The sequence below is a fragment of the Chiroxiphia lanceolata genome, chromosome 2 (assembly GCF_009829145.1).
Source record: "Chiroxiphia lanceolata isolate bChiLan1 chromosome 2, bChiLan1.pri, whole genome shotgun sequence".
In the NCBI taxonomy this organism is placed as follows: Eukaryota; Metazoa; Chordata; class Aves; order Passeriformes; family Pipridae; genus Chiroxiphia; species Chiroxiphia lanceolata.
Genome location: NC_045638.1, coordinates 93,351,354 through 93,374,819, shown reverse-complemented (window position 1 = coordinate 93,374,819; position 23,466 = coordinate 93,351,354). Strand labels below are relative to the sequence as shown.

At 43.8% G+C, this 23,466-nt stretch overlaps 2 protein-coding genes across 3 annotated transcripts in view; one reads left to right on the top strand and one right to left on the bottom strand.

The window, feature by feature from the left end:
• The window catches only part of ATP6V1A (ATPase H+ transporting V1 subunit A), a 29,144-nt gene extending 10,969 nt beyond the window's left edge, over nucleotides 1-18,175 (top strand). For both annotated transcript variants that reach the window (XM_032679361.1, XM_032679360.1), the window contains exons 2-15: nucleotides 1,131-1,225; nucleotides 2,895-3,023; nucleotides 4,544-4,758; nucleotides 5,479-5,616; nucleotides 6,114-6,265; nucleotides 7,095-7,257; nucleotides 7,747-7,855; nucleotides 8,670-8,792; nucleotides 8,882-8,996; nucleotides 10,087-10,150; nucleotides 10,905-11,108; nucleotides 12,502-12,596; nucleotides 13,769-13,940; nucleotides 15,875-18,175. In XM_032679361.1, the coding sequence (XP_032535252.1) occupies nucleotides 1,144-1,225; nucleotides 2,895-3,023; nucleotides 4,544-4,758; nucleotides 5,479-5,616; nucleotides 6,114-6,265; nucleotides 7,095-7,257; nucleotides 7,747-7,855; nucleotides 8,670-8,792; nucleotides 8,882-8,996; nucleotides 10,087-10,150; nucleotides 10,905-11,108; nucleotides 12,502-12,596; nucleotides 13,769-13,940; nucleotides 15,875-15,967 (1,854 nt within the window). In that variant the 5' untranslated portion in view covers nucleotides 1,131-1,143 and the 3' untranslated portion in view covers nucleotides 15,968-18,175. The remainder of the gene's footprint in view (nucleotides 1-1,130; nucleotides 1,226-2,894; nucleotides 3,024-4,543; nucleotides 4,759-5,478; nucleotides 5,617-6,113; nucleotides 6,266-7,094; nucleotides 7,258-7,746; nucleotides 7,856-8,669; nucleotides 8,793-8,881; nucleotides 8,997-10,086; nucleotides 10,151-10,904; nucleotides 11,109-12,501; nucleotides 12,597-13,768; nucleotides 13,941-15,874) is intronic.
• A 971-nt stretch (nucleotides 18,176-19,146) lies between these two features.
• DUSP12 (dual specificity phosphatase 12) lies at nucleotides 19,147-23,050 on the bottom strand. The gene is made up of 6 exons (XM_032680961.1): nucleotides 22,756-23,050; nucleotides 22,561-22,674; nucleotides 22,363-22,481; nucleotides 21,322-21,418; nucleotides 20,369-20,555; nucleotides 19,147-19,850 (listed from the first exon to the last, which is right to left on the bottom strand). The coding sequence occupies exons 1-6, from the start codon at nucleotides 23,034-23,036 to the stop codon at nucleotides 19,689-19,691; spliced, it is 960 nt and encodes a 319-aa protein (XP_032536852.1). The 5' UTR covers nucleotides 23,037-23,050; the 3' UTR covers nucleotides 19,147-19,688.
• Nucleotides 23,051-23,466: the final 416 nt, after the last annotated feature.

The window sequence follows — 23,466 nt, the reverse complement described above, 5'->3', positions numbered from 1 at the left end:
GCCTTTTTATTTGCTGCCTTGCAGAAGATGTGCATTAGATCAAGCTTCTCACAGAGACTGAGTGTCAACAGATGCCTCACGCAGTTCACATCCCTGAACCGTGGGCCTGTGCTGGATAGGCCCTGTTGATCAGCACTGGGTGCTGGGGCTGCCAGAGCACACACCTTTCACCAGGGCTGTGTCCTAAGTGTGTTAATCCAGTAGAAATGGGTAGAGAGTGACCTGACAGCTCTCTAATACTAATCAGTTTCCAAGGTAACAGCACGGTAAGGGCTCACAAAGCAAAACCATGAAATACTCATATCCGCACCAGATGCAGGACAGTCCAACTGCCGATCACAGGGCAAACACGGATGGAGGAAGACTGTTTATGAAACCGTGTTTCCTGTGACAGTTGTTTAGATTCTCCAAACAGGTACTGGCAAAAGATGACAGCCTGTTGTTTAACTGTTGCAAGTTAGGGGTTTTAGTCAAGCACAGTTCTTCTATAATGCTCCACGGGTTTCACTGGCAGCAAAGTCTGCATAATAGGTAGCTGTGAGGCACGTAGAAAGGACTCGGGTGTTTGTGTGCTGGTGCTTGTGAAAGTGTGTGTTTCTTCCTCTGAACACTGATTCAGCAGCTTAAGATAGCAAAAATAGAATTTTCACAATTAATATTTGTAGTATTGCTTTTTAGAGACTGGTGGCAGTAAAGCAGACCCAGAACATTCTCTTGCTCACTCAGAATTGTGGAAAACTCCATATTTTGAAGGAGGGTAGATGAGATGTGGAAGACAAAAGATATTTTCCATTGTTTAAATATCCTGTTACCAGGCCTAGATACAGTGGGCAGTGTTAGGGCATTTTTGGAGTGCAGCTCTTTCACTTAACAGCAGTTTTTGGAGCATATTATGGAGTGATGTTTTACCCTGTGTTTCTGCAATAAGGAATCTTAGTTCTTTTGTTTGTTTAAGTTAGTTACTTTATAACTTTTTACAGCTTTAAAATCAATGTGGTTAATGTGCTTCAGGCTATGAGTTCAGAATTCTTTCAAACTGGAAACAAGGAGAGAACAGAGGGGAGGAAGAGAAGGAACGTATTACATATGTGTTCTTCAGGACTGACTCTCATTTTTTTCCTTCTGTACAGCTGAACAGGCAAAATGGACTTCTCCAAGCTCCCCAAAATCCGTGATGAGGACAGAGAGGCTTTTGTCGGCTATGTTCATGGAGTCTCAGGACCTGGTAGGTATTATTTTGTAAAGGAAATCATAGAGTTTGTTTCATCTAGTGTCTTGTTAATCTTGTTCACTTAAAAGTGGAGAAGTATAGCAGAGCTCTGGTTGGTGCTTTTTATCTATTTTTTGGGGGGGGGACTTTAAGGAGGATCACTGGCTTATAGTCTGATAAAACATTAAAAAATATGCTAATAAGATGTTACTAATAATTAATCTTTTTAAAAAATGTAATGAGCAGAAACATGCAGTTGAATAATAACAACAATAATAGAAAGAAAAGGTAAGCTTTCTGTATGAGATAAAGCTACTTGTTCAGAAATCTGAGGGCCCACTGTGTTAACCTTCTCTGAAAGAGTGTGAGATATATAGTCCATTCTCACTAAAATGCAGTTTGCACCTGTGCTTTCTGGAATATTTAGCCCCTGTCAGTGTCAAGCTGTTTTGTGTTACTGCACATGGGCTGGAGGGGCTCAGCAAGGAGCTGCAAGAATCAGGGAAGGTGGCAGAGTGTGGTGGTACTGCAACTGGGAGAAGGAGCACTCTTCCTTCATCTTTATCAGCTTAAATACTTTCTTTAGGTTCTGATGGAAACAGCTTTTGAATACATGCAGACTCTACTGGCTTTTCTGCTCCCTCTTGCATTCTCTTCAAGAGGCGGAGGAAAGAATGAGAATGTGAGAACAGAAGAATAGCAAGTATTTTTGTTAATGCAGCTTAATTAGTGAATAAGAAACTCCCTTGGCTTGTATCTACCTGAACAGACACAGGTTCTTTAACTGCCAATTCCTTAACTGCAGAAGTGATACTTAAAAACCATTTTAAACTGATACAACTTTCTTTCCCAAGAAGTGGAAAATGTATTTTTGTGTAAATACGTGAATCCTGTGTGCATTACTGAGATCATAATATACAAGACATAATAAATTTTGTTCTAAAGCAGCTAGACCCTCATGTATGACTGCTGAAATCTGACTCAAAGCAGCAGGAAGTTTCAAGCCCAAAACATGCTGTAAAATAGCCTACATCTTTGGAAAGTATCCTAAGAGAGACATCACTTTTCTACAAAATAAAATAAAAAATAATGTTTTCTTGAAAGCTTTTTAGTCGTCTGCGTTTAGCAGGTGCCTTGTCTTGATCTATCCATGGAAACAGTTTATGTCAGCATCCAGATGCCACCAAGGAAAACAGAAGTTTGAGTAACATGAAAATGCTGGTTCCCATCCACAGGTTTATGTAACTACCAGGTATCAGGCGAGTTTTGCCATTTTCCTGTGTGTTTTAATTTAGCCAGATGGGAATGTGGCCCAGCTTACTGCAAGGGAGAAGTGCCGTGCAACCGGTCTGTCAAAGTTCTCTGTGTCTCTAAACCCCTCAACATTTACCATCTGTCAAGACAGATAAGAGAAATTACAGCATGAATTGTCTGTGAGCTACTACATTCTGATGGTGTCCTCTTACTGTGCTTAAAGAACATTGTGAAAAGTGCAGTCGAAGAAAAGTTCTTTTGACTTTTGAGCTAGAAATACCAGGAGTTGAGGCAGCCATTTGTGAAATGGAGAATGTGTGTCTGATTTGGGTGAATATCAGGCTTATGCTGTGCAGTTCTTACTAACTTCTGATGAGTAAATTTCCTGAACTACAGGAGAAACATTCACCTATGTGCTCGTCTTTTACAGTGGTCACTGCGTGTAACATGGCAGGTGCTGCTATGTACGAGCTGGTACGAGTAGGACACAGTGAACTAGTGGGGGAGATTATCCGACTGGAAGGTGATTTGGCAACTGTCCAGGTGTATGAAGAAACATGTATCCTTTTCACTGATCCCTCCAAGCGTGCTAGACTGCACAGTCCAGAACACAGTGGTGATTATGGTGAAGATGATGAAAAAAAGCTGACTGGGACCAGCCCTTGATACTTCAGGTTCCAGCAGGACATCTGTTCTGCAGGTTTTTTGTAAATTCTGGTGGGTTTGAGGTAAATCTTACCTTGTGTGGCTGTGCAGCAAAGAGCCTTTTTTTTTTTTAGACAGTTTTAAGTGGAAATGTAATAATGCATGCCTTTGGATGTAAGTTCATTTTAATTTAAATGGGATAGCTCTTCATTAGGAAAGTTTTTTGACAAATACCAACCATAAATGGCAAAACTGCCAAGCAATATTTGTTGCATTTTTCTCTCTGCTTTTGATAAGTATAACACTTAAATAAGAAATATAAAGTGGGCAGGATGCCTTCTTCTGGGCAGACTATTTTGCCAGACATAACAGATTACATTTTTGCTTCCACAGTGTGCTTACAGAATCTTGGTCCAGCTATGATGCAGCATGTATTCTAAAATCTAGTTGATTTAAAATGTATTTTCTATTACATATGCATATATATGAGAGAATGTTAGAAAAGAAGCCATAAAACTTGAAGCCAGTCCATTTTTTTTTTTCACAGAGTTGGTTCTGTGTATCTGTAGAGGCTAGGAAAAAGGCTGTGGTGGCTCCTAAAGTTTTATTCTGAAGAGCTCATTGGTCAACTGGTGACTAGCTCTTGTCTCTACCTAGAAATTTATAATTTTGGATGGCATCATCTCCTAGCCTTCCATCAGTACATGGACCAAGTTTGAGTATAGTTTACTGTTAGGTTCCTGATGAGAGGGCTCTGTTGTAGGGCTCTCTGAAGTCAACTTGCATTTAATCTCTAGAGTTTTGTATAGGTTTTAGAGGTTTCTTTTGTATTCTCACAGGGCCTTTTGCCCAGCTGCTGGCCCTTTGCACAGAAAAATCCATTGTGCATCTCGGAGCTTAGACAGTGGATAGACCTGACAACTTGATACCAGAGGAGGGCAATAATGCTGGTCTTGGACAAGCTCCCTTTAAAACTAGACTGCTGTCAAACAGGCTGTGGAAGGCTCAAGGTCAAATCAGTTGTGCTCTCTAAACAAATTCCGAAGCAAAAAATTACATATTTCATAACATTATCTGACTTTAACAGTCAAACCTGTTTTCTAGGTTTGAACACGTAAGAAATGTCTCATATTTTGTCATCCCGCTGCCTGGCACTCCAGTGAACTCATCCATAAAGTTGACCTCCACAAATGATTGTAAAGCAGAATATTTGTCACTTCTTTGCCTCTCCGGAGGATGATGAACTTTGTTGCTTTAGCAAATTCCATGTTTAGTATTAAGCCTACATGCTTCTCAAATGGTGATGTGTAACACAGTAATAGTATTACCCTAAAGTCAGAAAAGGGGTTTAAGAGTATGGTGTTGTGAATGTGATGCTTTCTGCCTTGTTTCTTTTCCTTGTTCTGGAAGAACTTTTCCTCAGCAAATCTTCAGCTGGTGTCTCTGTAGGAGATCCTGTACTCCGTACCGGGAAGCCCTTATCAGTGGAACTGGGCCCTGGCATCATGGGAGCTATTTTTGATGGTATACAGAGACCTCTCTCGGACATCAGCACTCTGACTAAAAGTATCTATATCCCTAGAGGTGTCAACGTGTCAGCTTTGAGCCGAGATGTCAAATGGGACTTCACACCTTCCAAAAGTCTGCGGGTAGGTTCTGCCGAGCCTGTCTTCCCCTCTCGCTCCTCTACCCCCAGGGCTTAGGGCTGGAGCCGTGTGCTAAGGCTGTGACTGCTGGGAGCTGTGGTTAGTGCTGTATTTAAGTTTGCAAAAAGGGGTGCTAGGAGGTGGTATGATGTATGAGACTGGATGTGGATCACCAGAACTTACTTGATGTGACTTACCGTGTGTTGCTGCTGTATATGAGACATTTACAAATTTTTAATGTATTTCCCAAGCTGTAAAGAAGCTCATGGAATTGCAGGAAGCGTTAGCAGGAGCAGGTGTTACCTGAGCAAAAAGAATGACTGCAGCACACATTTTGCAAATGGTGAAGATAGCCTTAGAGCTGGACAATATCATGGCCTTAGCCCTCGGTGGCATCTTTTTTTTCAACCCTGCAGGTTAGCATATGCTATCCTTTCTCTACTTAGGACATTAAATTGAGAGGTAAAAAAGAAAGGAGGAAAATTCCTTGCATCTGTCAGTAATTGCTACTGTCTGAGTCTTGAAAGGTGCTTGAGCACCGATAGTGTTGCTAGCAATGTGCTGTTGCAGTAATGAGTTATGTAAATGGGCTGCTGTGCTGTAACAAAGCATTTATAAAGGGAGTAATCATAGTGCTAGACTTAATAGCTATAGTATGTTTTATGCTTCTTTGTCAAGATTCTTTTTTTAAACTTATGACTAATAGACCTGTTCTGATTTTAGGTTGGCAGCCACATCACTGGTGGAGATATTTATGGTGTGGTGAATGAAAACTCCCTGATCAAACACAAAATCATGCTTCCCCCACGGAACAGGGGTACAGTTACATACATTGCTCCTCCAGGAAACTATGACACTTCAGTAAGTCTCCCAAACAGCAGTTGCTGGTATATTCCATGTCTGGTTTATGAGGTGGTTGTACTCTTTCTGTTCAGCATGAGGCCAACTAGAAAGTGTTTCATGCCACAAGATGTCTGAGTTAATGATCGCTTCTGCTACCCTGCCTGGAGAGATTGCATGATTATCTTCTGCAGTTAACGTTCTATGCCCATGGCTTCCCGATGACACTTCAGTATGCCATGTTTGTTGACCTCTGTGGGGATCTGCAGTATCTTATGAATATATAAAATTCAGTTGTTCTTCAAAAGAATATTTTTAATGTATGCTGCATCTTGTACTATTTTCCCCTAGTGGTATTGTAGGTATGGGAAAGAGACTTCCCTTGGGAGGGGATGGTAGTGTATTGAGGTTCCAAGAGATCAAAGACTTAGCTGTATGGAGTAGTTGAAATGAGAATTTGTGTGCTGGTCCAGCGTGCAGCTGTTTGCCTACTCCAGATGTCTGGTGTTCTCTGTTAGGATGTTGTCTTAGAGCTGGAATTTGAAGGTGTGAAGGAGAAGTTCACCATGGTCCAGGTCTGGCCTGTACGTCAAGTCCGTCCTGTTACTGAGAAGTTACCAGCCAATCACCCTTTATTAACTGGCCAACGGGTCCTAGATGCCCTCTTCCCGTGAGTACTACCTTTTATTTTCTGCTATGTAAGAAATCTCTCTCCTAGGGGTAAGCAGAGGCAGGAGGCCTTAGAGGTTTAGGTATTTTTAAGGGCAAACAGACACCAAGCTTTTGCTGTGTGTCACAGCATAATCTCAAAAACATTTAGCTGAATATTTCATATTTCTGTATTTGGCAGGTGAATCCACTAGTGGAAAAAAAGAAGATTAACAAAATAGTTCTAGTGCGTTGATCTAGAAAAGAGTGGACATGCATGAGCTTAACATAATCATGTCAAATCTGAAGAAAGGCTAGAACTTTCAGGCTTGATATCTCTATTTGAATGCATGAGTAGGATCTCTTTTCATGGTCTTGAGGATGAGTAGTTCCCAATGATTTTGAGGTTGCCACTTATGAAAACCGTTGCACTTAACTGTAACACAAAATGCTCACTTAAGCAGCTAAGGTGTAAGACTCTAGATTCAGTTATTTTGGTTCTAAAATATTGTGTTGCTTGTTCTTGTAACACACAGCTAAGTACAGTTGTTCTTTTCTTAGCATTTGCATTCTGTTGCTGCTTCCAGCTGTGAAAACTGCTGTATTTCAAGCCCAAAAGTCAAGCTGTACCAGCATAAGTCACATACTTCAAGGACAGTGGGAGAAAAGGATAGTTTATTCCCTCAATTTTTTGCTTTAGTGGAATACGTCTGTGCTTCTCACCCAGAACACTGAATGTCACTCCTGTCATTGTGGTTTTAATGAGGGAATTCTATTAGAAAACAAATTCTAAGATGGAAGAGAGCTGTTTTTGAGTTCCTTGCAAATCAGAATCCTTTTTCTTTACTCAGGTGTGTACAAGGGGGTACAACAGCGATTCCTGGGGCATTTGGTTGTGGAAAGACTGTGATTTCACAGTCTCTCTCAAAGTATTCCAACAGTGATGTCATCATTTATGTAGGCTGTGGAGAACGAGGAAATGAAATGTCTGAAGTACTGAGAGATTTCCCCGAGGTTAGTATGGAGATTTCAAGGAGAGTGAACCTTCTTGGGAAGACTTGCTATTGGACTTGTGTTGTAACTGAATAAAATATCTTATTGGTAAAGTGACTTGAAAAAGATCATCTTGCCTGTCTTGAAACCCTGGCAGAGATCCCTACCTGTTACTATATATTAGGGAACTTGTTGGATCACAGTCATCTATAAAATAGGAGAGAAAAAGCCAGATAGTGTGAACTGTTGAGTTGAAACTTCACAGCCAGAAATAAGGAGTAAAAGGCTTGGGTGTGTTGGTTGATTACAAGGTGGGAAAGTCAAGCTGAGGTGGCCTTGAAGAATCTAAATCCCAGGGGATTCATAAGTGGAATTCTACACAAATGTTAGGATATACAATCTGTTGTTCAGGTGTTTGTGAGGCTTCATCGGGGTTATAAAAGCAACAAAAAAATAAAAAAAAAACTTACTACTGTTACAGTTTGGTTTTTTCCTTTTCTTGTGTTTTAGTTAACAATGGAAGTTGATGGCAAGGTAGAAAGCATCATGAAGAGAACAGCTCTGGTAGCAAATACTTCCAATATGCCTGTGGCTGCCAGAGAAGCCTCCATCTATACTGGTAAGATTTACAGAGGATGAAAAAGGCTGTGTGTGTAGAGCAAGCCATCATGCTCTAGTATTTTTAGTTCCTGAGGTGGCCAGTACCAAGAAACCTGCTTAGTTTCAGAAGTCAACCCTTTCAGACCTTGTCTGCACCAAGTTTTATTATCTTAATTGAGTCTGGCTTGCTTGCATATGATTACCATTTCCAAATATCGAGTAAATTTTATTTATAAGGTGAACTTACTGCAGCAACTTGCATAGTTTTTCTCCATGTGTTAATTCGGTAACCTTTTGTTTGTGACTAGCTTTTTGCTGACAAGTACAGCCACTTAATGGGCAGGAATAGTACTCTCTGAGTTGGCAAGTTAGTTGTCTTTCCTTTGCAGCCTTTTAGAGGTTTTTTTAAAATTCCTTTATGCAAAGAGTTGTCAGATAATTCAGATAAAACATGACCTTTTCTCACTGTTGTATTCTACTAGTTTGAAAGGGAAGGAGACATTTTACAGGAAGAAGAGTCTTTGTTCGTGGTTTCAATGAGGCAAAGAGTAGCATCAGTGACATCGCTGTGTCTCTTCAAAGAAATACATGGGAATGTGAGATGAGTCAGAGTGGTTCATAAACAAAAATGGGGAGAGCGAGAAGAAATGAACAGTAGCAACAGAAAGACAGCAGGGACACGATCAAGTGGGAAGAAAGAGTAACTTCCGTTATCTGTTTCCATCAAAATGTAAACTCAAATAATTTGGTTTATTTGCATCTTACTGACAACATGCAGACATATAATTCCTTTCTGAACTGTATCCTGCAGCACGCTGTTGTCTTTGTTACAGGAATCACCCTGTCTGAGTATTTCCGGGACATGGGCTACCATGTCAGTATGATGGCAGACTCCACTTCCCGATGGGCTGAGGCCCTCAGAGAAATTTCAGGGCGATTGGCGGAAATGCCAGCTGGTGAGTAGTCTCTCCTCAATCTAGTCTTGTAAATGCAATCCTTTAAACTCTGAGCCCTTAACTCAGTTCCTGTGTGTTGGTGTTTGCAGACAGTGGTTATCCAGCCTACCTTGGTGCCCGTCTAGCCTCTTTCTATGAGCGAGCTGGCAGAGTGAAGTGTCTGGGAAATCCTGAAAGGGAAGGCAGCGTCAGCATTGTTGGAGCGTGAGTGTTGCATTGCTTTGCCTTTTGTGTTGGCGGCAGTTTGTGTTTCTGTATGTCAGAGTACCTGTTTTTCAGACAGAAAGGTCTTGTTCTGTGCAGCTGCAGAACTTGAAAATATGGGAATGAGTAGGTAGATACTTAGTCTCTCTTCACCCAGAACTGGTGGTAAATTGTGTGTGGGGGCAGAAGGAATGAATGTGGACAGGTAGTTCTTTGTGGTGTGCAGTCACAGTGACTTGAAGCAATCGGGGCAAATGGCTCAGGGAGGAATGTCATTAGAGCTGTCTGAAAAGAATGTCAAACCATGCTCAGAGCAGGAAAGAAGGGGCAGTTAGAGCAGCAGTGTGTGCACTTGGGGGCATAATGAATCGTGATTCTCTTGCTCAAACAGAGTAGAATTACATGGAGCAGCATATTTCAGGCTGTGATGGGCTGTGAAAAGCATTTGGTCCCCAGGCATTCTCCTAGGTGATACTGGTTTGTATATCATTCCATGGGCAAAGTGAATTTCCCACGTTTTCAGAAGGGCCTCTGGAAGAACACCTGGAGTCCATTCTTTGCTCTGCTTAATTCTGCTGTCCACAACATATGTTACCCAGGGGCATTGTGCTTTTGAGACTGGAAGATTTTTTTTTCATTTCTGGGAAGGCATATATTGGAATGTAAAACACCCATGAAGTTGAGGTAGTTATTGTATAGGTGAATATCTGAAATAATTTCAAACTGGGATATTGTTTTCTGTAAAATAATCACTGCACTGTGTTTCATGATATTCTGTCAGCACACTTGCTGAATCTGTTCTAATTGAGACAGGTTTGATAATCCAAGCTGGAGTTACTACCTGGAGATAAAGTGACTGAAATCACTTTTATACTGTCAATCAGTCACTGATGTAACTGTATTTCATGGTATGCTTGATATTACACCTGTGTGGGTATGCATCAAACACTTTCTGCAAACACATTACGATCTGAAATTCTGTTGACTTTTCTGGTTTCTCTGATCACTGAGCTGTGCAGTCATGTGTTCAGGACTTCACTTTGAACTGTGAAGAGAAACTGATAACTTTTCCTTATCTCTTCCTGCTCAGTGTCTCACCCCCAGGAGGTGACTTCTCTGATCCTGTCACATCTGCTACACTGGGTATTGTCCAGGTACGTTCCAGAACGTTGCAGCTGTTCTGTCCACTTCATTAAAGTCAAAATGGTTGTGCTTCAGGACATTTGTGCCAGTGGCTGGGGTGAGAGAGCTTTGATTTGACACAGGCGCAGCTTTGTAGGGTGCTTTGGAAAATGTTCTAACGGGTGACCTTATGAGATAGTTTCTGAACTGATGTGTTTGAGATCCCTTTGGAAGAGGGAGCGAAGGTAGCAATTCATTCCAGTGCCAACTGCTGAGGAATATCTGTGTGCTTCCTGATTGCTGCCCATTGAGCTGCACTTCGGATGTGTCTCTCAGCTGAGAAGGAAAGCAAGCCATTCTTGATACAGGTGCACTGAAACCACAAAATATCCTCAGAGAAACCGATGGGGAGATGAATGTCTTGCAACTGTTCGCAGTCCTATTTTGGGAAAATCAGTTACATCTAATAGGTCTCCACTTTAATTACATGCCATCACCGACAGTGTTTTTTATATGGTTGACTACTCCCTCACAAGCAGTCTCGAATAAGTCAGAACTCAGCTTAAAAGGTGCACCATTTTTTGAGAAGAATATTTGAAAGTCACTGCTACAGTTAAATTAACATAAGGCGGGTTTGCTTTTTCTCTCTTGGGCTTTCATTTGTGATAGCTTTTGCCATGTTGTGTTCGCTCAGACTTGCTTTTTGTATTTTTTTTTTAATTGCCTTTAATTACTTTGGTTCACTTTTGATTTGGAACACTGATTGATCTTTCTGGCTTCTGACAGGTTTTCTGGGGCCTGGATAAGAAGCTGGCACAGCGCAAGCACTTCCCGTCCGTCAACTGGCTGATCAGTTACAGCAAATACACACGTGCCCTGGACGAGTACTACGACAAGCATTTCACAGAGTTTGTCCCTCTCAGGACAAAGGCCAAAGAGATCCTACAGGAGGAAGAGGACCTTGCAGAGATTGTGCAGCTTGTGGGGAAGGTGAGTAAGCAGCTGTGAGGAAATGTGGTGTCCATGAGCCATCCTCCATTTTCTTACGGCTAGCACAGGCTTTTGACCATGTCTTAGACCAGACCCTACGGATACTGCATAGTGCGAAAAAGCCACTGGGAGATTGTCACTCTCCTGCCTCAAACTGTGTTTTATTCCAGCTTTATTACATGTTGTTTGTCTTTTAATGGCAAATAATTTTTTTTAGATTTGCTAAACCTTGGCTTGATACTACTTTACTTTCATAAATTCTCACGTAAATTCACTTGCTTCAGTGTTCTAGTGTAGCTGAAATGCTCTCTCTGTTCACAGATATTCTAGCCCAACCAAGATGAGGCCTTTCATCAGATCTTGCCTAGTAGAGTTCTCTTCTCTAAATGTGTCTTTGAAGAAAAGGAAATGGGGTCACAGGGCCTTCTGCAGTTTTCTATTTACAGAACCATGTTCTAAAAGACCAGTTTACAGAGCAGGATGGAATTGGTTCCTTGGTGTGGAACGGATATTGATTAAGCCAGTCTTGTGACTAGGCATTTATTCCCATGATAGAAGTGTTAGAACTGGTGATCCTCAGAGATGTTATCTTTGACAGTTTCTTTTGGTTTAGGCTTGGCTAAAAACTGCAACAAACCTTTAGAAAGGGGGAATTGTGGAAAAACAGTTAGATACTTTTTTTTCTTTTTTTTTTTATCTCAGAATTCTGTTAGTCTCCTTGTGAAATAAGGTCTAAACTTCCTGTCTAGAAAGCAAGCTGGGGTACTTAAAACTCAATTGGCCCAGTTTAGCTGAAGTACAATGAAGGTGGAGAAGCATGACCTGTGGTGCCAAGAGCAACAGTGTGCAGCAGGGTTGTGGCTGTCCTGTGTTGTATGACAGGCATTGTCATCAACTCCTTTTCTTTCCTTGAATGCCAGACAGGAAAAGACCATTGGTGACTGTGCAGGCTAGTACAAATCCTTAATATTACTTCTTGACCTAGCATGCTGAGATCTAGTTTTTCTTCCACAGGGTTTGAGGAAGGTAAGAATGAATTTATCTCTTTACATAGGAAGGTGACGTTTCAACATATCTCATAGCAAAGCCGTGTGAACCTTCTGTGTCTGGTGGCTTTTCCATTATCTTAAAGGAAGCTTTCTTTCCATTGTTTCTCATCAGGTAGAATTAAAGCAGAATTACTGAATGTTTGGCCCATCTTAATTTCGCCAATCAGTTAAATCGGCTGTTCTATAGCAGGGAATGAGAAATACCCAAAAGACCTAGTTTTGCTTGATGCCTTCTTAAGAGGGTGCAAAGGACACAGGTACTGAAAGATAGCTCTTCTTGGCCAGGACATGCTGTGTCTTCATGGACTTGAGTACTAACCTAACTGTTTACCTTACTTTTCTAGGCTTCCTTGGCAGAAACGGATAAAATTACCTTGGAGGTTGCCAAGCTGATAAAAGATGACTTTTTGCAACAGAATGGTTATACGCCTTATGACAGGTGAGATCTGACTGGGCACTCTGCCCTCTTAGTCCTGTGCAGTCTGGACTTAGACAGTTATTTTACTTGCAAACTGACCAGTGCTGAAATGAAATGGAAGAACTGTGCTTAGGCAGGCCATCCAATGATGCATTCAACATTGTCTTGCCCAAGGCATGCAGACCTCTACTGAATGCAGTACGCACCATTTGGGGTTCTCATCTATTGTTCAGTTAGCCAATGTTTCTGCAGTGTCTCTCTTCTGAGGAGGAGAGGACTGCTTTATTTTCAAAGACAACGTCCAAAGTTGTCCTGTTCGTTCCATCAGTGCATAGGGGACTGTAAGAGTCTGCTTTCAGTTACTATTGCATAATTCTTGAGTAAGTTTGAGCTATCAAAAGAAACTTACTCTTATCTTTTTCCGTAGTGCAGTGCTTATTATCCCAGTCTGCTTTGCTTCTTTCCATGGTATCCTTGTGTTTTCACAGCCTGGCAAGGGGTTTTTTTGTACTTCATCTCACTCCCCAGCCCAGGTAGATCGGGAAGTCCTGAGTACTTTATCACTAAGAATGTAGACATACATCATTTTGTAGTGGTGTGTACCTTTGATCAGGTTACTAGGGCAGGTGTGCGTGTATGCAATAGGGAAGTACAGGAAGTAGCACATAAATAATAATGAGGTGCCTTTCATGGCAATCATCTACCCATTAAAAACAGAGCTTTTTGCATGTGAAGTGCTTGTTATAGAAACACTCCCTTTCCTGTGAGCAAAGAAACCTGCAGAGCTGTCAGGTTATCCTAGGCTGTTAAGAAGAAGCCTGCTCCCTTGGTGGACAAAACTGGAAGGAGGAATTCCAATGGCTGCTCAGTTGTTTTCCTTTCCTTGTTAGCATTGGCACAGTTTGAAATGTGAGACTTCAAGAGCAGTGGTTCCTGCTTTCTCCTGTTCTGCCCAGTGTTTGAGTGCTATTTCAGAAACCTCACTTCAGGATGATTTGGCCTTGGCCTGTGATTCGCCTGTTTAAAAATGTGGGACCTATCTGAGGCAGCTCCTCTCCTTTGACACTATATATTAAAAATACCAGGAGTAAAGCAGGCTAGTACTCTTGCTGTCAGGTGAGAATCCAGAGGAGCAAAGGCTAGTCCTGTTAACTGTTCCAAGATGCCTGATGGGTCCTCTTCTTTTCCATCAGGTTCTGCCCCTTCTATAAAACAGTGGGAATGCTTTCCAATATGATTGCATTTTATGACATGGCACGCCGTGCTGTAGAAACCACAGCTCAGAGTGACAATAAGATCACGTGGTCCATCATCCGTGAGAACATGAGCGAAATCCTCTACAGACTTACCTCCATGAAGTTCAAGGTATGTTTGTAAGGAAGTGGGCTGCTCTGCCTTCTGGGAGCTTCCAGGGCCTCTGAAAGGCTGTGATTCAATGGTGATGGTCCAAGACCTTAGATAAAGGTCTGTGAACAGAGACTCTTTGCCATCATTTGAATACACTAAAGAGTTGTTTGTGGGTACAGGAACAGTTGCTACAGAAATCTGGTCTGGTGGTGCTGCCTGCACAGCCTTGGCAACACCACCTTCAGCAGCCTCTTTTATGTTACATATAGTCATGGTAACAGTACAAGCACCTTTCCTGTTTACTTTGGGGTTTTTTTGATACAATTCTGTAAAAATATATAACATGTTCTAAGGAGACTATTATCAGATAAAAGCAGCCTGAATTTTAAATCCAGGAATGTGCTAAAAAGTGAATGATAGAAATGTTGAACAAGGTATTTTAAATGGAAGTTAAGGAAAGAAATGCTAGTCTCCTGCAATAATACATGATGTGCCCTGTGTTTGGCTTCAGGACTGAAGGCAGGCAACTAGGAGGAGAGAAAGGGAGGAGTAACTTCAACATGGGCTAAAGAGAAAACAAGTGGATTGGAGCACCTGCTCTGGGTAACTTCAGTAGCATTGTTTTAGGGTACAGCTTTCCTAAAACTCTTCCAGAGCATGCTGGTGTAGCAATTACTGGTAGGACAGTAGTAACCTGTGATATTGGCTGATGTCAAAGTAGCTAAGGAATATCGTCTATGAAATATAATGCTTACTCTGTTATAACTTGCATAAGTCAATATTGCAAATCTTTCAAGAACAAGTACCTTAGGATAAAATTGTTTAGAATTAAGTGTTCTGGCACACCAGTCTTCCTGCAGGGTACTGGCTTGTTTCTGCAGTAGGCAGATTCCTGGAATATATTCTCAAAGCATCAAGAACATAACAAGATACACTTGGGGACATGAGCTGCTTTGAGAGCTGGTTATGTAGAGACAGGGGAATTAAAACACTCTACAAACCCTGGCCACCAGCAGCCATCTGGCACACAGCAGAGTGCTGGGCAGCATGGCTGAGAAAGTGACCCAGAGGGTGAATATATGATAAGTGGAGTTGGCCCTTTAATAGTTATGAAAGGAAAATTATATTCCCTGGGTAAATGTAAAAGGTATGAGAGTTTAGATGTTCTGTATCTGGCAGTCTGGGTACTTTAGAGAGACAGTTTAAGAAGTAGTGCATCCGCACGTGTAAGTCCTCTGTGTTTCCCAAGAGATGCACTGGCCCAGAGGAACTTATCACTTGAGAGGGTAATGGTGAAGACATTCAGCAGATTTCAAAGCCTGGCAGTTAATGCTTCTTGCAGACAAAACTTTGCAGCCTCAGAGCAAAGTCGATTGTTACATTTTTTGCCTTCGACTTTCATGAAAAGTATTCTGAGAAAGTGAAGCTGTACAAAGATAGTTTTGAGCTTCTTATGATTACATGATAGATTTCAATTTTGAACCAAGGAACCTCTGAGTGATGGCAGAGTAACTCTTGCACTTATTGGGGATGCACCCCTAAGAAAGTACAGCAGAGCATTTGAGTCACAAAGATCCTCACTGCATTTGGTGTGGGGATAGGAGCTGGTATTAATCACTGCAGCTCTTGCATCACACAGCATTAACAAAGACCCTCAGTATTGTTGATTCCCCTCCAAATCAGTTGCTTTTCAATACAGTAACCACTGCTCACAAAAAAAAATTCTCTGTCCAGTATCCATTCTGTCTGCTCACTGAATGTGGGAGGAGAATGAGATTTAAACCTTGCTGGCTTGTGAGACAGATGGGAGGAAAGACAGAGCTGCAATGCTTGCTCTGCAGTTAGCAAGTGTTAATCCGGAGGTCGAGAGGTTACAGCACTGGCAAAGCGGGGTTGTCTTAAGTACACAAGGCTTTTCCTGACTGATCTGTTTATTTGCTGCATTCTTTCAGGACCCTGTCAAAGATGGTGAAACAAAAATCAAGGCGGACTATGCTCAGCTGTTTGAGGATATGCAGAATGCATTTCGCAGTCTGGAAGACTAGACTCGACCTCTGTGACCACTCCACTTTGTCCTCTCAGTTCCTCATCTCAGCTCCTCTGCTTCCCTACCTTACAAGAATGATGCAACAGTACTTGAGTTGATAAATTACCCTATGTTTTCCCTGTTCATACTCAGAGAGTGTCTTTACAAAACATTCCTCTTAGTTTGTATTTGGCATTGCTTTGTGTGTCTGAAATGGTGAGTGATGTGTGAATGAGCCTGGTTGAGTGAGGAAATGCTGTTGTACACTTCTAGGGTGGGAAAAATTTAACCTTTCCTCTCCCAGCTCTCTTGGTAACCAGTCTTTTGTCTTGGGATGGAACCAATTGAGCTGTACTGGCAGAGGAGGTGTAGGTCTTCATGCAGCCATGCGGTACATTGCGAGCTGGCAGTGGTAAGGGCATTTACACCTGGCACTTTGCTAAGTGACTATCAGATGTAGAACTCCCTGTTCTCAAACAGAATTTTTGACCATACTCTGATGACATGTTGATCAACCAAAAATTCTTCACTACTCTGTAACTTCTCTCAGTTGAGTCTGTTGGTATTGAAATGCGGTGGTAGTTGTGATTCTCCCCAAGAAGGGACTAACTAGAAGATGAGCACATACAAGCAACCAGTATAATTTTGTGCACTGGAGAAATACAATTTTATCTTCCTACTTAGTGCAGATAGTACTGTTGGACTCAGAATCAGCTAAAATCAAAGCCACAGGTGCTTAGCTTCCAGCAGGATTTTACCTTCTTGGCTCCCACTCACCCCATAAAACTTCATGACACTCAGCTGCTGTAGTTTGTGAAGCTTGTGACTGCTGCCATGTACTGCGGGACGTAGATGGCAAGTCACAGTGATGCCACATGTGTGGACCAGAACGCAGTCCTTCCTTGGTGGTGCTCTGTCTGCCAGTGCAGCTGCCCCCCAGTGCAATGCCTGGGTCATGCCAAGGAAAGGAAAGCGTGTGCTTAGCCTTCCTCCTCCACCTGTGCTCACAGGGCCTGATGGGTGGTGGCACAGAAGGTCCCCAGTTCCTGTGTAAGAGGAATGTATGATGCTAAACTGGGGATGGGGGATGAACAGGGGAAGGTTGACGAGTACAAAATGTATTTACTCCTGCTTTGTTGATTACGATGCAAGAGAAACCAGTGACTCTGGTCTTCTGCTCTGTGCTCTGGAAGCACTGTCAAGCAGCTGAAAACTGCTGTCTCTTGAGCTTGTTTATTGGCAAAATTAGAATGAGGTGAGGAATGAGCAGAGAACAGCCTTTCTGTCAAAGTCCCCGAGCCCAGCACTCATCCCATTGCTGCAGAGCAAGAGAGAGAAATGCTGGCATCCTCTCCAGTCTGTCCCTCTTGCTTGTGTCAGGTGGCATCCAGTACTACTTGGCTGTGCAGCACCCTGTGCCCAGCTGGGTTTCAGCTGCCATCTGCTGCTTTGTTACAGTCCCGAGGCAGTACCTGTTGTTGGTGACACTGTGCCTCCATACGCGTTCAGTTCTGCACTGAAGTACTTCCACCGGCCGCCGGCTTTGAACAGTAGTGACGCAAAGGGATCTTGTGCTATGGACCAAATGCTGCCACTTCCATTACGGTATCAACCCACTGTTTGTCAGGGGAGAGCCCAGCTGAAACTTAAAGGGATTAACTGGTTTTGGTTCTCCCAAAAGAAACTGCTCCTCCAGCTGATGTTCTGGTAGCGAACGCTTAAGTTTACAGCTCACTAAACTTTTGATGTATGCTGCTTATTTTATCAATGAGCATGTGTGAATGAGTGGTCACCATCCAAGCCCTTGCTGGGCTCCTCATCATTTGTACCCTTCACCACTGTACAATGTAGCATTTCATGCTAGAAACCAGATGTTCTTATCTCTTTAAATAGAAGATGTTATAAACTTTACAGAAGATGTCTGAGATAATGCAGTTCTAATATTTATTGTGCTGTACCTGGCCCTGAAGTGTGACCAGTTCGAACAGTTTCATATATATTTTTGTCTTTTTTGTTTTGTGTCTTGTTTTCAGTGTTGAGATTCTGATGTTCACTGTGTCCTGCAAGTCTTCCCTCCACAGCTGTGGGAGGAATTACAAGATGGGCAGAACCCCACCACCTACTTTATCTTGTATATTTCATAATGTATGTTGCTGGAAATTGTGTAAAAAAAAAATAAATTTAAAAAAATTGTTGAAGTCAATGAAAATAAAATTGATTTAAAGTAGGTCTTATTTGTCCCGTTTTCTTATGTCAAACCAAACCTGTGCCACAGTGGTGTATGTAGCAGACCATCAGGAAAGCTCACAGCTTGCTCAAAAAAATTACCTCATCAGTTTAGGATTTTCTTTAAACCTTTAAGCAGCAGTGGGGCAGAGATGCTTTACTTCAGTTCTCCCATTCCAGTACAGCTTGCAGAATCACAGAAGTATTAGGGTGGGAAGGGACCTCTGGAGATCTCGTCCAACCCCCCTGCTGAGGCAGGGTGATCTAGAGCAGGTGACACAGAAACTCATCCAGGTGGGTTTTGAATGTCTCCAGAGAGGGAGCCTCCACAGCCTCCCTGGGCAGCCCGTTCCAGTGCTCTGCCACCCTTCATGTGGCAATTTCTTACTCATATTGAGATGGAACCTCTTGTGTTTTAAGTTTATGGCCATTATTCCTCATCCTGTCACTGGAAACCACTGAGAAGAGACTGGCACTGTCTTCTTGGCACCACCACTGAGGTATTTATATGCAGTGATGAGATTCCCTCTCAGTCTTCTCTGAACAGGCCCAGCTCCTGCAGTCTCTCCTCATAAGACAAATGCTCCAAACCTGTAATCATCTTTACGGCCCTCCACTGGACCCTCTCCAGTAGCTCCTTGTCTTTATTGTACTGAGGAGCCCAGAACTGGACACAATACTCCAGATGTGGCCTCACTAGGGGCAAGTAGAGGGGGAGGATCACCTCTCTTGACCTGCTGGCCACTCTTCCTGATGCACCCCAGGACACTATTTGCCCTCCTCACCACAAGGGCACACTGCCGGCTCATGGTCAACTTGTCATACACCAAGACTCCCAGGTCCTTCTCAGCCAAGCTGCTCTCTAGCAATACAGCCCCCAGCCTCTACTGGTACTTGGGGTTATTCCTCCAGGAATCTCCTTGGACATTACATGAAAGAGTTATAATGCAGTAAGTACTCTTGGGGGAGATATTTTTAGGATTACTTTTATTACAATAAAGGTGTAACTGTAAGCTTGCCTTTTGCTGCTAGTACCTGCCATGCATGCTAATGCAACAATTGCAATTGAACCACTTTATGGTACTTTGCTAAGCCTTAAATTCTTTCCCTGCTGTATACCTCATGCTGTGGAATATACCCCCTAAAATATCAGCTGTGTGTTTCAGATAAACCAGTTGGAACTTTGGGATCAGAAGACGAGCAGCACTGTCCCCCACAGCAACTCCTTTTAAATAAGGAGTTGAGGCCTTCTGTAAACAGCAACAGATAAATTAAGGATATACTAAAAGCATCACATTTGGGCATTTTTGTACATTGACCACTATGTAACACCTCTTTGAAGAAAGTGTTCTGACATTTTATGTAATATATTAAGAGATACAGCAAGCTGAAGGTGTTCAAGTAATTCTACCACCTCACAAAGGGGTAGAAGTCACAAGCTCATTCCTGGCAACCACAGCCTAGCCAGTAGTTCTCTGTGGATATTAAGAAATCCATCAGGTGAAGTGATGAGTTCAGGTTTTGGCAGTTTGGAAGTTACCAACTGGCAGTGTCCTCACTTCATCCACTCGGCTTTTGTGGATCTGGAAGGCTGGTGTCACCCAGCGGCCACAGGAACACTGCTCACCCCTCCAGCTGAAGGAGCCCAGCTTCGATGCGCATTTGGGACACAGAAGCTGCAAGAAGAACACAGGACTCGGTCTAAGGCACGTGAGATGTAGATCTCATTAAAAACAGACCAAAAAGGTAGACTGGGATGGCTGTACTGCTGTTTAGCCCTGAGGTGTAGCAGGCAGCTCTGCTGGCAGAAGGGATGGTGTGGAAATGCAGCTGCTGGGACCTAGTGTGGTTCCAGGACAGTTTTACCAGGGTCAAGAAAGACTCAGTCAGCCTGAGACCACAATGGGTTTTTTAAGTCCCACAAATGTTTCTCATACTAAAACAAACAGCAGATAAACCCTGTCCAATACCCTGGTGTTCTCAGCCCAACCCAAGCAACAGCTCATTTCCTTGTAAAAGGGTATTTTACATTTAAGAATCTGTCCATAAGCTGCAAAGTTCATGCCAGAAAGGCTGGGAGACCCATATCCCTGGGGGGGGGGGGGGGGGCTTCTTTCAGGGAACAGACAGAGTTTGTTTTGCCTTTGAAAAAAAACCAACCAAACAAACCAAAAAAATAAAGCACATGCTCCACCTGTCCTTCCATTACTCCAAGCAATGCTGGCTCCATCCACTGCACAGGTTCAATGAAGTAAGAGGTGCACTTTTCATGGCCATTGCCACAAAGCCGTGCAGAGTCCGTTATCCTCTTGTGGGCAAAGGCTGTTGGTCCGCTTCCCTCCACATGGGACAAAATGCTGGAACTACGGAACAGAGCGCGTCTGCCGTCCATGACACGGGGGGGGGGGGAAAGAAACAAAATAAATGTCACTTTTTAAAATGGGGAAATCTACAGACAATAGAAAACAGGGATATGAACCTCCTGACAGTAAGTAATTACACAGGAGTACAAATCTGACATTTTTAAAAATTAGTGTAGAAGGCTTGCAGGTACTGACTACATTCAAGGTTGCTGCTTAACAAATCTAGGGTTTGTGTAGGCTGGGACTCTGTCCCAGAGCTGTATGCTGTCTTTTATATTTTTAAACAATTCCTGTCTAGTAAAACCTAAAATCTACAGTCATATGCTTGAATAAACTTACACCCAGGCCATAGCAGGATTATTCAATTTCCCTTTAAGCAATCCATAAAAAGTAGTTCAAATTCACTGAATCCCCAAATCAACCAGAAGTTTCTTCTGGAGAAACCGACGGTCAAAACTCAAACTCTAAGTTAAGGTTTAGGAGCAAAGACTCCATAAAGCTAAGTGGAATCATGCTTGCCTACAGAACATGGCAGGTGAGGCTGCACCAGTGCTGCATCACAAGTTGTGAAAAGGTTTGCATTTTGTACTTTGATTTGATTTCTTTTTGGCACACACAGCATGGAAACTTAGGCAACAGCTCATCCTTGACTTTACAATAATGACATGCCCATTGATCTACATGGGCTCTTCTTCTCTTGAGTGGATTCCACAATGACATTTTAAGGAGAAATACAAAGTATTTTTTATATATATATGAATAATTATTTACATATCTAAAGTACCTGCATTTCCTGCACCTGTAGAGAACCTCTGTGTTTGGAGTTTGACATATACTGGTTGGATCAACAGCAAAGACTTCTCGGGGCAAGTCTTGAGGTTCTGCAGAGGGGTCAGTAACAAGTTGTGGATCAGACCAAATCAGCCACACTGCATTCCCGGGAACAAGACAGGACTGCGCCTCTGCCCCAGCCCCAGCATGCAGGACCCACCTTCTTCTCTTTCATTTTCCTCTCACCAATTCCAGTAGATTAAGCAAAAAATGAAAGAGCCTCATCCCACCACACCTAAGACTGGGATTTGCTTAATGCAAGAAACTGATATCTAGACTACGGCCTTAACAATGGTAAAATAGCTGTAATTTGCTTTATTTTTTTACTTAAACAGAAAGTAAAGGCAGAGGAGGTGTTGGAACAGTTCTGCCAATGTTTTAGTGCGCGCAATACAGAAAGTCAGCTTACAAATGGGAACTGCTAAAGACAATGACACTTGAAGGGTGACAGCACTGTCATGCTGAGTATGCAACACTAAGATCTTGCAAGAAAAGCTACAGATTATTATTTTATTATAAAATTACACATATGCACACACATTTATTACAGTTACCCTCCGGCAAATTGAAGTATAAAAGTTGACTTCAGATTTCAACTTCATCTCAAGTTTTGTGTGTTATTTTTAATTTTTTAATCTCATTGACTTCTTTTCTGAGGATGTTGTTTGCTTTGCCAGAGACACAAAAATCACGAAATGTATCAAACTGACCGTTACCATTTTTGCACTTTGCTCAAAAGCACAGCACCTCACGGATCTTATTTCTCAGGCATCTCTCAAAGGCACATTTTTTCTCCGCTGATGAGCTGGGGCTCTCTAGGGTCAGCACGACGTAAGTGCTTGCCTGATCAACTCCTGGCTCGGCTGCTTTGAGGGCAAAACTCGAAGCCAACCCTCTTTGACACGGCCTTCTGTGTTCATTTCGGGACAGACAGGCCCCACTTCGGACACTGCCCCAGGCTTCGCTCCGCGCACCCGCCGCTGCTCCCACTCACCGGAGAGCCTCTCGCTGAGCATCTCCAGCCGGTACCGCTTGTAGAGGACGCTGCCGCTGTCCACGGCGCAGCCCATGGCCTCGTACAGCTTCAGCTGCCCCTGGAAACCCGGGTTCACCCTGCGGCGGGGGCGAGAGGACAGCGGGGTGAGGGGGCGCCGGGCGGACGCGGCGCGGGGGGCGCGGGCGGGGCACCCACTCTGCGTCCGGCTTGGCGGCCCTGACGGCGGCGAGCGCCTCCTCGCAGCCGAGCCCCTGCGTCTTCATCAGGTAGGCGGCGACCACGGCCACGCTGCGGCTCACCCCGGCATGGCTGCAAGGCAAGGGCAGGCCGTCAGCAGCGCGGCCCGCGGGGAGCGCTCGGCCCCGCCGCCGCCGCCGCCCCGGAGCTCACCAGCGGACGAGCGCGGCCCCGCCGCCCGCCCGCGCCGCGCCCAGGAACGCGGCGCATTCGTCCAGCCGGCTCAGCAGGTCCGCGCCGGGCTCGTCCCGCGCCCTGACGTGCATGGCCCGCACTCCCGGCACGGCCGGCGGCTCCTCCGCGTCCACCGTCAGCACCGCCACCACCCCCGCCGACGACAGCGCCTCTGGGCACGAGCACGACTCCGCGCCGCCCACGTAGAGCCCCGGCAGCACCGCCACCATCCCGCCGGGAGCCGCCGCCGCAGCCGCCATGGCTGCGACGGGCGTGAGGGGAAGCGCCGCCCCCGGCGTGGCGCGGCTGCGGCTGCGCTCCCGGCACCGGGGTCAGGGCGCTGCTTTCGTTTTTGCCCGCCGGCGTTTAACTGCTGACTTCCATTGTAATCCTTACGCATCTGTGCGTTCCGGTGCAGTTCTCTCCTCCGTCCTTTTCAAAATCAAGGTGTCTCCTACCTCCCCATCTCCTTACAAATGCTCAGAAGGCACGTATCACGGAGTTCCCACAGAATCACAGAATGGGTCAGGTTGGAAGGGGCACAGCGGGTCATCTGGTGCAACCTCCCTGCTCAAGCAGGGTCATCCTAGAGCACATGGCGCAGGATTGCACCCAGATGGTTCTTGAATATGTCCAGTGAGGGAAACTCCACACCCTTTCTGGTCAGTCTGTTCCAGTACATGGTCACCG

Coding starts and splice junctions, on each gene's coding strand:
- DUSP12 (XM_032680961.1), bottom strand. CDS start 23,036: ATGGCGGCTGCGGCGGCGGCTCCCGGCGGGATGGTGGCGGTGCTGCCG. Junction 20,556..21,321: donor TACAGGTGCAGGAAATGCAG/GTACTTTAGATA, acceptor CATGGACGGCAG/ACGCGCTCTGTTCCGTAGTT. Junction 19,851..20,368: donor TTGGAGTAATGGAAGGACAG/GTGGAGCATGTG, acceptor TTCTTCTTGCAG/CTTCTGTGTCCCAAATGCGC.